This window comes from Peromyscus eremicus, chromosome 10, assembly GCF_949786415.1.
Source record: "Peromyscus eremicus chromosome 10, PerEre_H2_v1, whole genome shotgun sequence".
Classification (NCBI taxonomy): Eukaryota; Metazoa; Chordata; class Mammalia; order Rodentia; family Cricetidae; genus Peromyscus; species Peromyscus eremicus.
The window spans coordinates 10,050,317-10,066,156 of NC_081426.1; the positions used below are offsets into that span (position 1 = coordinate 10,050,317).

General features: G+C 39.5%; 1 protein-coding gene across 2 annotated transcripts in view; it reads left to right on the forward strand.

Moving 5' to 3' along the window:
• Ugp2 (UDP-glucose pyrophosphorylase 2) overlaps window positions 1-15,840 on the forward strand; it is a 65,954-nt gene that overhangs the window by 12,707 nt on the left and 37,407 nt on the right. For both annotated transcript variants that reach the window (XM_059275375.1, XM_059275374.1), the window contains exons 2-3: window positions 8,754-8,881; window positions 9,711-9,818. In XM_059275375.1, coding sequence (XP_059131358.1) covers window positions 8,768-8,881; window positions 9,711-9,818 — 222 coding nt within the window. In that variant the 5' untranslated portion in view covers window positions 8,754-8,767. The remainder of the gene's footprint in view (window positions 1-8,753; window positions 8,882-9,710; window positions 9,819-15,840) is intronic.

The following is a 15,840-nucleotide window of genomic DNA, read 5'->3' on the forward strand; positions in this document are numbered from 1 at the left end:
AAAGGCTGAGAGACATCTTTGTGTACTGTGGCCCCTTGAGAGACTGTGGGAACCCTTCATGCAACTTAGCTCATGGCATGCTGGCTGTTGCCAGGAGACACATCTCTATGCTATGGCTAGCATGAGAGACATGAGACTAGAAAGCTGCGTTTGGCCCCATTTTTGTGTGTTTAGAACATTTTTAAAGCTTTCTCATGTCTTATGGGCACCACATTGGAAGCCATTTGTAGGCAGACTATTCTTTCCCATCCGCTAGTTCCCAGATAACCAACATGGAGACTTAATATTAATTATAAATGTTTGGCTGATAGTTTGTGCTTGTTACTAACTAGCTCTTGCAACTTAAATTAACCCATATTTCTTATCTATCCTCTGCCACATGGTGATACCTTCTTTCAACAAGGCTTATTTATCTCCTGCTTCCTCTGCCTCTTGCTCAAGACTCCGGAGACTCCACCCTTCTTCCCAGCATCCTCCTAGTCTGGGTCTCCCATACAGTCTTTTCCTGTTCAGCTTTTGGCCAGTCAGCTTCTTTATTAAACCAATCACAGTGGCATATAGTCACACAGTGTAAAGGAATATTCCACACATCCTCTATCCCCCACTGCCTTCTGCATTTGGATAGCAAAAAGTCCATAATGTTGAAATTTTAGTTCTTATGAATAAGGAAGAACTATATTATAGCAGGAAGTGGGGCTGAGAAGAACAACTACTGCTTGGTCTGTATGACATTTACTGAAGTATAATGAAACCAGCCCAATAATTCTAGTAAATTCTAATAAGTCCAGTTTTGTGTGATGGGGACTTAGTCTGTTTGTTGGTTGGATAGATAAGACTTTGAAGGAGAGTGATACTTAAGGATTTTTATTCCAAAATTTAAAGAAAACCAGACTAGAGGAAAATGACTAGGATGTGTTGATTTACTGTGGTGAGATGGAGCTGAGGACACACAAACAAACCTTGATTTGTAGGCCCTAGCATCTGCCTGCACTGTGACCTTGCGGAAGTCATTTAGCTATTTGAACCTCAGATTCCTCCAGAAATTGAGGAGAGTAGAAGAGTAGATTAATTGCTCTCTCTCATCTTTAAAAGTGTTTTTGTTTATGACTATTTAATGAAATGTTTGATTGCTAATTGAAGTAGTAGAGGATCAGTTCTCTTCGGTAGGAAGTGGGAAGGGAAAAAACCATTTGTATGAGGTTGGAAATCTTGCGTTATTCCAGGATTCTTACATTGATCTTCCCTTAGTTGTCATTGCCCGAAGTGTAACTTGTTAATGTTAAGTCCTAGAAAAGTTCTTCAGTCTGTACTTTACCTTCCAGAAATTCCAGACCTTCCTCTAAAAATTCAGGATGAATAAATAACTAACTGAAAAGAAAAACGGATTTTAGTTCTATGTCTTCTGGACTACACTGAAGCATGAAAGATCACTGCTCTTGCTGAACCAACCATCCTTTAATTTAATTTACTTTTTAAACAGGATCTCGCTATGAAATTCAAGCTGGCTTCAAACTTGCACTCTTCCTGCCTAGCTTTTGATTGTTGGGGTTTCAGGTGTGTGCCACCAGATCCAGCTGTTTCTGTATATTCTTCTGAAAACTCATCCTTACTCCTTAATCATTAAAAATATAATTTTATAGTAGTAGCACGTCATCCAGGAGAGTGAAACCACAGCAGAATGGGGTAGCAGAGAGTAATGAGTTTGTTACTATGTTCTTTCCTTGTAGAAGCTGATTGTATTTGAAAACAGGATAGAAGGAATGCAAATTGTTCCTTCTGTGCATCTAATACTTATCAAAGAAATGGGAGAAATAAAAGGAATGTTTTTTTATAACTCAAATTTGAATCTGTGTTTGGTATTTTTTGAGGATATGTTTGAAGGTTGGACCTACTAAAGTTGGCAGAAATCTAAGATAATGTCTTCCAGCCAGCCTTTCCTACTTGACTTACTAGGGAGGATACTGACATGATAAGTGCCAAGCCTTAGAAGGACAGCAACAAAACTAAAACCAGTTAACTTGTTTCCCACTTTTCTACCATTATGACCTATTTACATTTCTGGTTCATCAAACCAAAACTGCTTTGAACATTTCTTTATTCATGTACCAAAGACAGTCCTTTCTCCAAGAGAATAAACATGAGTTTAATTCCTAAAGTAAAAAGATTTCCCTTGAGGATTAGCTCCTAAGGCCCACCCAGCTTATTTATACTTGTAACTTGAATGGCAATTTGGGGGCAGGAGAGGTCATTGAGATGGTCCTACTAGTAGCCTAGCCTGGCCTTGAACTCACAGATCCATCTGTCTCTGCTTCCCAAGTGCTTGGTTTAAAGGAGTACACCACTATATCCAGCAAAGTTGTGGGGTGGGTGGGTAGGTTTGTTTGTTTGTTTGAGACTGGAGATTGAACCCAGGTCTTCAGGTATATTAAGCACATGCTCTACCACTGACCTATACCTACCTGAATGGCAATTTAAAGCAAAAAAGCTATTCATATAAGCAACCCTCTTCTCTGAGCCTAGTATCTATCCCCCCTTTCTCTCTCTGTCTCTCTGGTCCCCTCTTCCTTTTCTCCCCCCCCCCCCTCCCCCCAGCTTTTTAGGAAAGACGCCTAAGTTGCCTTAAATGGCTCAGAAATGCTTGTAACAGGGAATAACATTTCAATATTTTTGTGACTTAATCTTGATAGAAAGCCACAGTGTGGTGTTTAGATAAGACCCCAGCTGGGCATGATTAAGACTCAGAACATCTGGAATACAAACCAGTGTTTCTGAACATTTTGAGGCTATGCTCAGATGCTCCCAAGGAAACTTGGGGTGGAGGGCAGGAGACTGGAAGGGAGGGTATGCTAACGGTCTGGTCTCCAAGGACTCTTAAGGATGGATGAGAAAGATGTTTCTCTCTACTCCAGAGGCCCTGGAACTTAGAATCTCTTGGATTACACATGTTGTGATGCAACATCAAAGATTAAAAAACATGAATTTTGAAGAAGGCTAATATTTACTGTGTACTGTTTGGCCCCAATACAAGCTTGAAAATTTTGGCTGAAAAATAAAAACTTAACCTCAAATACCATCCTTCAGCTAGACCTATTTTGTAGAAATCAAAGGAAATTCTCGAAAGTGCCTAATGTACTGACCTGTAACACTCTGCCAAGAAAACTAAGCTCTATAGGACACACGCTAGACGTAAAGTTTCCTGCAATCTGTCCATCCTCTGCTTATAGCACTCCCCCCAGAAACAATGCTTGGACTATCAGGACTAAATTCATGTTCCTTTTCCAACCAAAGACCCTTAATGACACAAGAAAAGCTAGAAAGCTTCATCGAGAGCCCCCAAACATCACTGTCAACTGGTATATACCGGACATATATTAAGTCTGTTTTCTGGCTTGGTTTTCTTCATTTTATGGAGACTTCCAAAAAGCCTGGTTTTTCTCCTTGTGTCCTAACAGGCCTTCCTGCTACCTTCCCAAATGGGTAAAACTTTTCCTTCGTCTAGGCCTGCTTTTTTCAATGTCCAGAGATTATCCCTAAGACTTACCCAAATAACTAGAGTAGCCTAAGAACTTTGAATAATAGAGAGCCTTGGGCTCCACAGACTTTGCTGTTGAGCCCTGCCTTCTCAGTGTGAGACAACTGAGACCTGGAAAACACACTCACATGACCACATTACAGGGTTAAAGGTACAGAGGCAGATTGATAAAAGACAGTTTTCCAGATTGCCCAAGGCAAATGTGTTCACTGGAGAGACAGAAACTTGTTTGTTTTTAATATTTTGTCACATGTGTTTGTTTCCAGGTAATTGTATGTCATGTTAAGACAACATAACTCAGCTCCACCCTCAGAATTTCTCAAAATAATTGAGTAAAACACTTGTGGCCACTTAAATTAAAATACCAGCAAACAGTAGTATTCAAAATAGCTAGATAAGCTTACTCATTGTGATTGTGTATGGTAAAAATGGCTATGCTTTTAGTTTTAATAACTAGTATCTTAAGTTAGTTAGTAAATTTTAACAGCTTTATTAAAAGACAAACCCACTGCCTATCTACTTGTGATCTCATCTTTCAAAAACAGGCTTTTCAAGTCTCTTATCATTTAAGCTTTAGAAAAAGGAAAGAAAGGACCATGTAGAAACCAATCTGTTGGTTCCTGCTCAGCCTACTTAAAATTTTAACAGTCAGGCTAGGCTCCATGTTTTTAAAAGTAAAAACTCATATGCTTTATTTGTATTAAAAGTAATATCTTTAAAAGTACAGATTTAGATTAAGGATGGCTATAAAAGATGATTTGATCAACAGTCTAACTTCCAGATAATACAAAATTTTTGGTAGTTTTAAAAATATCTTTGTATCTGACTATTGGAGTGTATGTGTGTTTATGTGTGCTGTGTTTTTATAATGTTTACATATTGCCAGATTGGCTTATAGGTAATTAAAACTGTCAGTGTAGCCCATATTCATTTTCATTAATAAGGTAAATTTTTAAAACACACACAAAAAAATAGATAAACAGTCTGGGTTGAAATGTTTCTTGGTTGGTCCTTCTCTCTGCTCTGATCCTATAAGCAGTCTGAAGACTTGCTGGAAAATAAGCTAGCTCTTAGGGCTTGAGGGCTTCTGCTCCAAGGCTCAGCTTCTTGTCATGGACAATTATACTCATCTGGACAATTATCTTCTAGGCTCTGTTATTCCTAAATTAAAATTGAGAAAATTATTTAACGCTATGCTTTCAGTTTTTTTTCTTTCTTTTCCTTTTTGTTTGTTTTTGTTGTTGCTGTTGTTTTGAGACGGTTTCTTTTTGTAGCCCTGGCTATCTTGAACTCACAGAGATCTATCTGCCTCTGCCTCCCAAGTGCTGGAACTAAAGACGTGCGCCACCATGGCCCTGCTGCTTTCAGCTTTCTTTAAATAATCAATCTAAAAAGGATTTAAATTTTATCAAAACAAGTTTCATAGTTTATACTAAGTGTGTTAGGCTTCTAAGGTCTACAGAGCGAGATCCAGGACAGGACCCAAAACTACACAGAGAAACCCTCTCTCAAAAAACAAAAACAACAACAAAACAATTGAGTCTTAAATCAGATTTACTTGAAAAATATGTTTTTCCCAAGCAATAACTAAATTTTAAAGCAAGATTTGTTTTTTAGCACTTGGTAACTGACCTGGGTGTTGTTCAGTAGCCATACTTGAAGTTCTGTGCTAATGTAAAGGTAGACTAAAGAGGCAGTCAGTATTTTAGCCCTTGCCCCAGGGCATCTGCATTCCATGGGATGATGGACACTTTTCACCTACAGCCCTGGTAGCACATCTGTCTTGTTGGTTCAGAGACTGGACTCAAAACCAGAGCACATTCTACAAACAAGAGGGTCAACACAGAGGACGGTATCTCCAGTGCTTCCAAGAGAAAGCACAGAGTCAGCAAGACCTTTACCCATACCAGCTAGTGACATAGATAAGGAAAATTAAAGGAGTCGAGGGCTCCTCCCAAGTCCCAAGTTAACCCTGTGGACCAGACCCTTGCCTGGCCTTAACAATAAAAAATGAAAAAGTTCATTTGGTTAATTTACATTTGCTTATAAATACCTAACAGAAAAGTAGAAACAAAAAAAAAATTATTGGTAATAATACAAAATTAAACTTTAAAAGAAACAGTAGTTCATGTCTTATACAGACCTTCCCATTAAATCCTGTCTATGAGCTACTAACATGCCAGATAGCATTGGCTGTAGCTATAATAAGTTCTGTTTATATGAATCTGTTTAGGTAGATTTGTAAATCTATCATCAGTGGTTGTAACTACTCCATGTTTTGGTTTTCTTCATTATTTTTCTTTTGCCACTGTTGGTACTTAGTGGTTATACCCTCATATTGTTTTCCTTTTAATCTATTTCGTAATTAGATTCTTTGTTAAAGTTGTTCTTTTATATCTCACCATATTCTCAATGTATTAACTACCCTTAAGAACAGGCTATAGAGGATGGTTCTTGTGAAACAAGATGACCATGTGACTTTTCTGTCTCTCCCCCTTGCTGGGATCATCAGTTGGCATAATCATGTTGCTCTGACTTAAACTTTGTATGTCAATCATATAAAATTTGTGTCTTCTAGGATATGTGACACTTTCAAACTAAACTCCTGTGAAATGGAGATTACAATTCAACTTTATAAGTATGAATGTTTTTCTCGAATGTGTGTAAGTGCATCATGTGTGTGCCTGGTGCTTGCAGGAGTGAGAAGAGGGTGTCAGCCCCTGGAACTGGAATTAGCAGTTGCAGCTGCCATGTGGGAGCTGGGAACTGAACTCAGGTACTCTGTAAGAGCAGCTAGTGCTCTTAACCATTGAGCCATCTCTCCGTGTATTGTGATTATATTCTCTCCCCATTACCCTCTGGTACCCCCATTTCCCTCAGAACCCCTTCTTCCTCCTTTGTTCCCCAGTGGCTCTATCATCAGAAAGAAGATGCACCCTTCTCCAGTAACCATTAATAGTTATTAGGTTCTCAGAAAGAACTCAGGCCTGATTGGGCATCTCCTCTGTCCACGATAGGAAGTTAGAGGGCCCAGTCTTGTGCATGTATGTGTTCATGGTTGCAATAGTAATATATCAGATAACAATGACACTCTCTATCCTCTGGCTCTTAAATTCTTTCCACTCTCTTTTGTGATGTTCTGTAGGCTTTGGGAGGGGAACTGTTAATGGAGATGTCTCATTTAATGCTGAGTGTGCATCAGTCACTTATTCCTAGCGCCTTAATCAGATATGAGCCTTTTCTCTATCAGCCTCCACAAAAAGGAGCTTTTTCTCAGGCTGAGACTTACATGAGTCTATGAGCATAAACATAAATATTTAGAAGCCAATCTGACAATATATTCATACAGGGAAACAATGTTAGTGTTTTCCTGTTGGGGCCAGGCTCTCCTCAGCTACAGGCTTTTGACCAGGTGTATAGTATTGTTGCTGGATCCTAATGGCTCCTTCGGGAAGGGTGTGAGAAGGCGTGTCGTCAACAACACAGACACGGGGAGTCAGTTGAAGGCAAACAGCAAACTTGTTTATTCAGTAACAGGGAGGCCTTATATATCCTCCTCCCAGCACCCAGTCTGTGTTGCAATCTGGTGGCATTGCATGGTTGTCCCTCATTGGCTGGGCACAATCAGGACTCTGACAGTGATCAGGAACTCTGACAGCAACTGGTGCTAGACCCTCAGGCAGACTCCAGGTTGGCTCATAAGGAAGTACGTTATGTGCTGCCTTGGCAACTGGTTTGAGCCAATTTCCTCGACTTTATAGGCCTGTCCTACTACATAGTATCAAGTGTGTATTCTCTCCCTTGGAGACAGACCTCAAATGCAATCACAAAGTAGTTGGTTATCTTTAGAATAGTCATACCACTGTTGCCTCAGTGGATATATCTTACTTGATGAGTTAGTGTTATAGTACTTGGTCTATTGCTGAATGGGACTATTATATTTTCCCCTCAGCAGCCTGCATAGCACCTTTTGGTACTGTGAACACTGCCCAGTGGGGAGAGAGTTTCCAGATCAGTTCTATCTTCATTTCTTTGTGTCCTATAATAAAGAGTGTTGTATGATGTCTTCAGCAACAAGGTCTTACCATCTAGTTTTGGGAGGCAACCAAGAGCAATGGCAGTGGCAACAGCCTGTATTCCTTGGGGTGGGGGGAGTTAGACCTCTTTGGCTAGCAACTTATAGGAAGATATTCTGTACCTGATACTGAGTTCTTGTTTAGAAACTTTGTGACATCTGGGAGCAGCATTATCTAACCATTAAAAGTACCTTTGTTCCATGCTCTAAATAATTATTTATTAATTTATTTTTAGATTATAAAGTAGTGGATTTTTATGTATCTTTTTCATTCATCCTTAGTTTTAATTAATCTTTCCCCTTGCTGATTTTTTAAAAGAGTATAGTAATTTTTATTTACTGATAACCTTTTTCTCACTTATTCACTGATAAATCTTTTTATAGGCTTCTTTCTAACAGAACTGATAGAATGACTATGTATATAGAATAAATATTATATCATATAATATATAACATTTAATTATATTTAAATTAATGTTATAATTTAATAGTGTATTACATATATTTTTATATAGTGTATATACTATATATTATATGTGATGTTTATATGTTATATGCAATATATAACATATATTTTGATGTTTTATACACACATACATATATATATGTATATGATTTATTAGAATGGCTTACAGACTGTAATCCAGCTAGTTTAGCATGGCTGTATCCCAACAGAAAGTTTGAGAATCCAGTAGTTGTTTAGTCCTTGAGAATGGATGTCTCTCAGCTGGCCTTCAGTAAGCTCTGGAATCCCAAAGGAATAGGTTCTAATGCCAGTGAAGGAATGAACTTGCCAATGAGGGTGAAGGCAAGCAGGCAAAGAGCTAAAGCTTCCTTCTGCCTTGTCCTCCATATAGGCTGCCAGCAGAAGGTGTGGACAGATTGAAGGTAGGTCTTCCCACCTCAAATGACTTAATTAAGCAAAATCCCTCACAGTTGTGCCCAGCTATTTGGGTTTTAGTTAAGCCAGATGTTGTCAGGTTGACAGTCAAGAGTAGACATCACACTTTCTTCAGCATACCTCCATTTTGTTAAAAAGCCAAGGCCAGCGAGTCTTCACCTTAACTAACCTGGAAATAACAAAATTCATAAGTCTCTTTGTTGCTCTGATTTTAATCAGTGGCTTTTTATTTTTTTTTATTTAAGACCTTAGCAAAGCTATGTCTCAAGATGGTGCTTCTCAGTTCCAAGAAGTCATTCTCCAAGAACTAGAATTATCTGTGAAGAAAGAATTAGAAAAAATACTTACAACAGCAACCTCGCATGAGTTTGAGGTAAGGGTTGACAGTGTCTTTTGCTTCGTGTGTGAGCATGCTCAGTTGCTACGAGTGGTGGTTTTCCAGCCTGAAGTGAGCGCGGGATGTACTGTGAGAAAGTTAGCATTGTTCAACAGCCGAGGAGTGTTAACATTTGCTCAGAGTAAAGCTGCTGTCTTTTTTTCTCCAAGCTGAGGAAATTTCCTGAGTCACCAAAAGAGTATGGACAAAAATCATACTTTATTTTGTGTTTTAATATCATTGGGTAGAGAAGTGGTTACTGTGTTTGGTGGGATCTGTAAGGCGTTAGGTAGTCTGTTAACCATGTACTCTTCATACCTTTTTCCCAAAGCCAAGTCTAGCAAACGGTGCTGCTGTGACAGCTGCCGTAGGTGTTTCCCAGAATTGAGAAGCTTTGCTTTTCTGATAGCACGTTACCTTTCATTTTTCAATTTCAGTTTGTACTTAATGTCTGAGGTTAGCTATGTTTCATTCCTTTTTTGTTCTCTTGGTGACAATTTATTTGCACTCAGAAGTAGTGAAAGATATTGGTATGTAATAGGGAGTGAGTTGAAATTTATAGGAACCAAATATTGTTCAGGTTATATGATAACTGACTGGTGGGAGATAGGGGAGAAGTTTGGCTTGTGTGTTAAAGAATCATTTAAATATAATTTCTTTTTAGTTTTTCTACTTCAGTTTTGAACAGGCCTTAAAAATTGGTCCTACTTTATATTCTAATAGTCTAAGAATTACACTTAAAGGTATTTTTAAAGTATAGTCTGTATTTAGTTTTACTATGTATTAAACATTCCGCTGTTTATAACAATTACTTCTATTTTCATAGCACACTAAAAAAGATCTTGATGGATTTCGGAAGCTATATCATAGATTTTTGCAAGAAAAGGGACCTTCTGTAGACTGGGGTAAAATCCAGAGACCTCCAGAAGATTCGGTAAGTTTTAGATAAAGTGTAAGAAAAGAAAATTGAAGGTAATTTGGGATGTTGGTGTGACTTTTGTAGGAGGGTTGTGAGAACTTAAAGAACCCTATCAGCAGACACGCTGCTCTCAGTCTGTGTGTGATCTTCACGCTGGACTGTACAGGTAGCTGACTTCAACTAGTTTTCTTTCTTTTAGACCAGTTAGTGCTTTGCAGAGGCCTTCTCAGTCTGATCTCATCACAGCACTAGCCTGTTTTTAACACATTGTCATTAGTTTACCAAACATTTGTTGTTAGTACAAAACATACCATGAGAATTTCGTGTTGTTCCCCTTCCAAACCATTAGATCTCTTTCTGCCTGCAGCATCATGCAGGCACTTACCAGATTTTAAAGCTCCCTCCATGCTTTCAGTCCATCTCTGTCACCCTGTCTGCCTTATGCCAACCAGCCTAGCATCCCCTTCACTACACTCCCTGCTTCTAGATCTCTGCATATGTTATTTTCTTTCAGTGGTATGGGGTCCTCACCTGTCAAAATCCTGTGTGTCTTGGAGGATAGTCCTGAGGCCTCACCTGTCGTTGGCCCCTAGCAGAAAGTAACCCTGAGGAGGTGTAAAGGGTGGTGTTAGATTTTTAAATCTGAGCTCTACTGCTTTGTTTATGTAAAATGAGAATAGTACCAGGTGCTTTGGGAACTTCACGGGTTATTGTGAAGCTTTGTTAAGAGAATTTAGTAAAATAGAGTTTACCTCAAAGCATTTTGTAGAGCTGGTTTACTTATTTATTTATTTTTCTTAACCATGTGTGGTGTTCATTTCTGATGGGGGAATGTCTTTCTGTACACTGTGAATATGTGTTGCTCTGATTGGTTGATAAATAAAGCCATTTGGCCTATGGCAAGGCAGCTTAGAGGCAGGCAGGAAATTCAAAGAGAGAGACAGGAAGAAGGAGGGGAAGCCGCCAGCCAGCCACTCAAGGAGCAACATGTAATGGGATGGAGGTAAAACCATGGAACATGTGGTGATACATAGATTAATAGGAATGGGCTAATTTAAGATATAAGAGCTAGCTAGCAAAAGGCTTGAGCCATGGCCATGCAGTTATAATTAGTATAAGCCTCTGTGTGTTTACTTGGGGGACATGTGTGGGAGAGATTTGTCCCTACCACCGGCCGGCTGGGACACAGGAAATCTTCCGATTACACATTTCTTATATGTCTGTAATCTTACTTAATCTAACAGTTTTGAAATATGATTCAGAGCAAACTAACTGAAGTCTCATCTCAATGCCTGTGTTTACCGAGTTTTGTTGGGACTCAGGTCCACTCATGTAAATAGAACCAGCCATAGCAGTTTAAGATGACAGAGTCAACCTTCAATTTGTTTTCCTAGTGAAAAAGTCATAAATAAGGTCCTGCTTAGGAAATACTCTTATTCCTACATGTGGAAAAGTTCTTAAAAACTTTAAATTTATAAATTGCATGTTTGTTTTAAAAAAAAGAAAACCAATCAAACCTAATCTCTAGAGCCGGGCAGTGGTAGCACACGCCTTTAATCCCAGCATTGGGAGGCAGAGGCAGGAGAATCTTCTGAGTTTGAGGTCAGCCAGGTCTGCTGAGCAAGTTCCGGGACAGCCAAGGCTGTTACACAGAGCAACCCTGTCTCAAAAAACAAAACAACAAAATCCCTATTAGCATCTGGATTGTATTCTGTTATATTAACACTGAAGTTAAAATTCCTCTAGGTGACTCGCCAGGAGGAGGAACAGTGCTTGCCATCAAGTCTGAAGACCTGAGTTTAGTTCCTAGAACCCACAGTGCAAGGAGAGAGTGACCCCTGAAAGTTGTCCACCTCTGACCTCTACATATGTGTAATGAATGGTTCGTGTGTTCACACACATGAATTTACACACACACAAATAATAATACAATCAATTAAAAAATTCCTCTTCTCTGTAATGTCAATTATAATTAGCTAGCAGGGTTTTTTGGTGGTGGTGGTGGGGACCCTAATTTTGGTCTTTGTTTTACTTGGCCCTGGAACACTAATTATTATGATTTGTTTATTTATTTGCTGTTAGGTAGTAGAACTGATATTTTCTTTCCCAAAGAAAATGAGATAGTTCTTCTGTATAGATATGTTCTTTAAAAAAAAAAAAGAAAGAAATGTAGATTCATCCAGTTTTTAAAATTATTTGGGAACAGATCTAACATGATGGTAGATTTAGTTACTTTAAATACTTAGAATTTTTGTTTTAGACTTATTCCTAACTGAATAACCTGAGTTGGTTACTACGTGGCGGGCTCTGGCAGGCTCTGGCAGGCTCCGGCAGGTCCGGCATGTCCGGCAGGTCCGGCAGCAGACCTGGGAGCCCAGCTGCTACAGAGCCCATACTGTAGAGCCTGATGTCAGCCAAGGGCAAAGCACCAGCCCCTCTGTGCAGCAGCCTGTGTTCAGATCCTGGTCCCTGCAGGTGGGTTCCAATGTCATGCTCGGTGGGTTAATGCTGAGGGATGAGCCAGCTCTAGAAGCTTGCTGGGGCAGTGGCCCTTGACAGTTTCTAACCTGCAGACTGAAGGTCAAGCCTGGTTTACCAAGGGACAGGATTAGCTGGTGGTGTACAACTTGTCCTGTAGTCTCATATGTGCACAGTGAGCCAGAGGATCACTTGATCCTGAGCACAAGGTAAACTTGGGCAACATTCTGAGAACTCATCTTTACATCCCCTCCCTGTACCAAAAAGTAGAAAACATTTCCTTATATGTTTTACAGGTGCCTACCTTTATCAAAAAGATTCCAGAAGAGATAAATAATTTCAGAAGAGAAAAGACCCTCAGCTATTTAGTTAGCATAGATTTAGTTCTAAAGTTGTGGGTTTTTTTTTTATTTAATTCTTTACATCCTAGATGAACTTAATCTTTTGAATAGGAAAGAAAGCACATGTATTTGTTATTTTCTGGTTCAAGAATTGGCTTTGCTAGTGGAGAAATCTCTGTACTTTGAGAGCTCATGATAGATAGTGGGAGTTAAAAAGTGAGGATTGGAGGATGGAGAAGAAGAAAAGTGGATCCATCCTGGGATTTACCCACCCACTTCCCCAGCATTCTGCTGACTCTTCCGGAGGCCATGTCCATGTAGTGAGCCATAATTGTTGATGAAAATGCACACTTAATATGAAAAAAATAACAAATAGAAAAGAAAATACATTCTGCATAAAGATGCCTTTTGTGTGGTCTTTTGTCTTCATGTCTCTAAAAGTATAAGTTTCCACTTTAAAATATCCTTCCAAAGAAGCCTGGTCTTGATATGTACTTATGATCCCATTTGCTGTGATGTCAAGGATTTTTGGATTGCAGAAGCAAAACTTCTTTGTACTTCTTTGTCTCAGTGTAGTTTTGCTACCAACCTTTGCAATAGTTCATGGGTTACTACTATTCTTTCACCTGGTTTTAGAGATGATAAGAGACATGGTTTTCCTTTCAAAATATAATTTCTATATAGTCAACATACTTTTTTTTAAAGTACAGGTAATACTTATCTTTCTGGCCAAATAGAAATTTACCCTGGGAAAACTACCATTTAGAGTGACATTGTTAATATCAATCTAGCTTCATAAACACTGTCATCCAAAGCTCTTTGGTATTGTGTATGTGATTGTGTATACGTGGGCATGTGTGCAGGTGTGCGCAATTGTATGGAGTGAGAAGACAGCTCTCTCCTGCCACCTTGTGGGATCAGGAGGTTGAATCAGGTTGTAGTCCAGTGTGCAAGCACTTCTATGCACTGAGCCGTCCTGCAGGCATGCATCTGTTTTTGTACATAGTTTGGAGTATTGCCATAGTTTATAAAGTTTCATTGAGCTACAGAGACATAGATCTCTTGTCTGTAGCTCCCGTATTGCTATAATTGCACAGTTGAACAGTTAAAATGGAGGCAATATAGGTTACTGTAATACTTAATAATATTTAGCAGCTGAGAAACCTCTAATAAAAGCCGATAGATTACAGCAGGTTCAGGCTGTACAACCAGGGGTGGGTACAATCTTTTTTGTAGAGCATGTGGAATTTGTATATAAAACATATGTTCCTTGTCCTTTCGAAGAGCCATGTGTAAAAGCATTAAAAGCAACCTCTATAGGATTTTTAGATGTAATTTAGGCAATACACATAGGTATCTTAAAAAATTGTAAAAGGGGATCTTTTGGATAATAATTACCTATAAATCCCAAGTAACATTCTAATGCAACCTGTCAATTATTATCAGTGTGGAACAAATAAATTGCATTTTATTTAGTGGCACAATGATTTCTGTAGGCTCTTTGCCAATAAGTTATTTAAGACATGTCCTTCTCACCATTATTAAGTCATAACTTATTCTTGCAAATAAGTTAACAGTTTATTGTGGAGAATTATGACATACATACATTTTTATAATACCTTGTTGATATATAACTCCAGTAAGTAAAAAAGAGGAAAGATGAGCAATTGATAAGGAAGCAAGGGATTAATTCTATGAGCTACCACTTCAGAGCAGCATTATTTAGTAATCTGGTAACCTGCCCTGCTTCAGATGTTGCATTTCTAGAGAATGTAAATGAGGTCTCCAAGAAGCAACTAAAGAGTGGAATCAAATCATCAGTAGTGATGGGCAAGATAAGATAAGATGGATCCAGCTGACATGGCCCACAGTTTTAAATGATGCTCTGTTGGTTTACTTATCATGAAGGTTAAGCGTTCACTTGAGTGTTAGTAGGATGAGCAGGAGAGGAGAGTGTCATCCGTATACTGAGTGATGGACACTTCAGGAGATGCAGTCAGCATCAGCTTAAGGGCGTTAGGTCCTAGTTGCGATTGTTCCTGTGCTAGAGGTTGGCTTGTTTGAATCTTTTCTCCCACGTAGGGACCATTAATTATTGTCACTGAGTTATTCCTGCTTTGGGGGAAAATGAACAAACAAAAAATAAACAAACCCACTAAGCTGTGGAGCAGCCAAGACCCAGCTATTGCTGAAGCAACTTAGCTCTGCCCACCATTCGTTGGCCCTCGGGTGTCGGTGGCATCAGACACTGAAGGCTCTGAGTTGAGGTCACATAGCCCTGAACACTCAGAGCCAAGTGACCCCTGGGGAGCCAGGAAGCCGGAGAGGCTGCAGAGGCCATTCCTCCCATTCTGCCAAGACCTGCCAAGGTGCATCTGGAAGAAAAATTGTGTCTTTCCTCTGTCTTTTATTATTATTACTATTATTATTAATTTTCCACTCTCTTACTTATGGTTATGACCCTTTGGGTGAGAGGCCTAGAAATCCTACTTTCTATTTCTATTTAAAGAAAAATGTTAACCTTCTCCAAGGGTTGTGCCCCAATTGGGCACCAGTTGTGGGGGACTCTGCAGATGCCCAGGCCAGCAGAGTGACAAGCTGGGTGAGGCTAGGAGGACATGGGTTTAACCGGACTTAGCTGGTGCTGGTTCAGACTTGTAGAGTCTGGCCCTGAGCAGTTTATCCTGTGTATGTTAAGTATGGTACAACTGGAAGCATGGTTTCTGGGTATAATGCAAATCCCCTGAGCACAAGGGGGCATAATTACATCGAAACGCTTCTCACAGTACGTGCCACCTCCATACAGATGGGTTCTAGAGACAGGCTGCATGTGTTATCCTAAGGGCCTGGGGGGACCTAGTGTGGCCTTGTTCATATAGATAGTATAGCGGTAATTTGGGTTCTTGGCCATGCAGATAATGCAAAGGTCACCTAGACTATGAGCCACCTCTGGTCCTGCCTATGCGACTTGGTGTGGCCTGGCCCTACAGGTAGCAAAAAATCACCAGGTTACTAACCACCAGCTGCCTTGGCGGGAAAACAGGTTATCCATTTCTCCCTTTGAAAAGACAACTCTGTGTTATACATTCCTGGTTTTCTTGGTGCTAATCTGTGAGGGCAAGGACCTTTATATTCAGTGTGTGTGTATGAGAGAGGGACACAGAGAGAGAGACAGAGAGACAGACAGACAGAGACAGAGAGGGGAAGAGGAAAAGAGG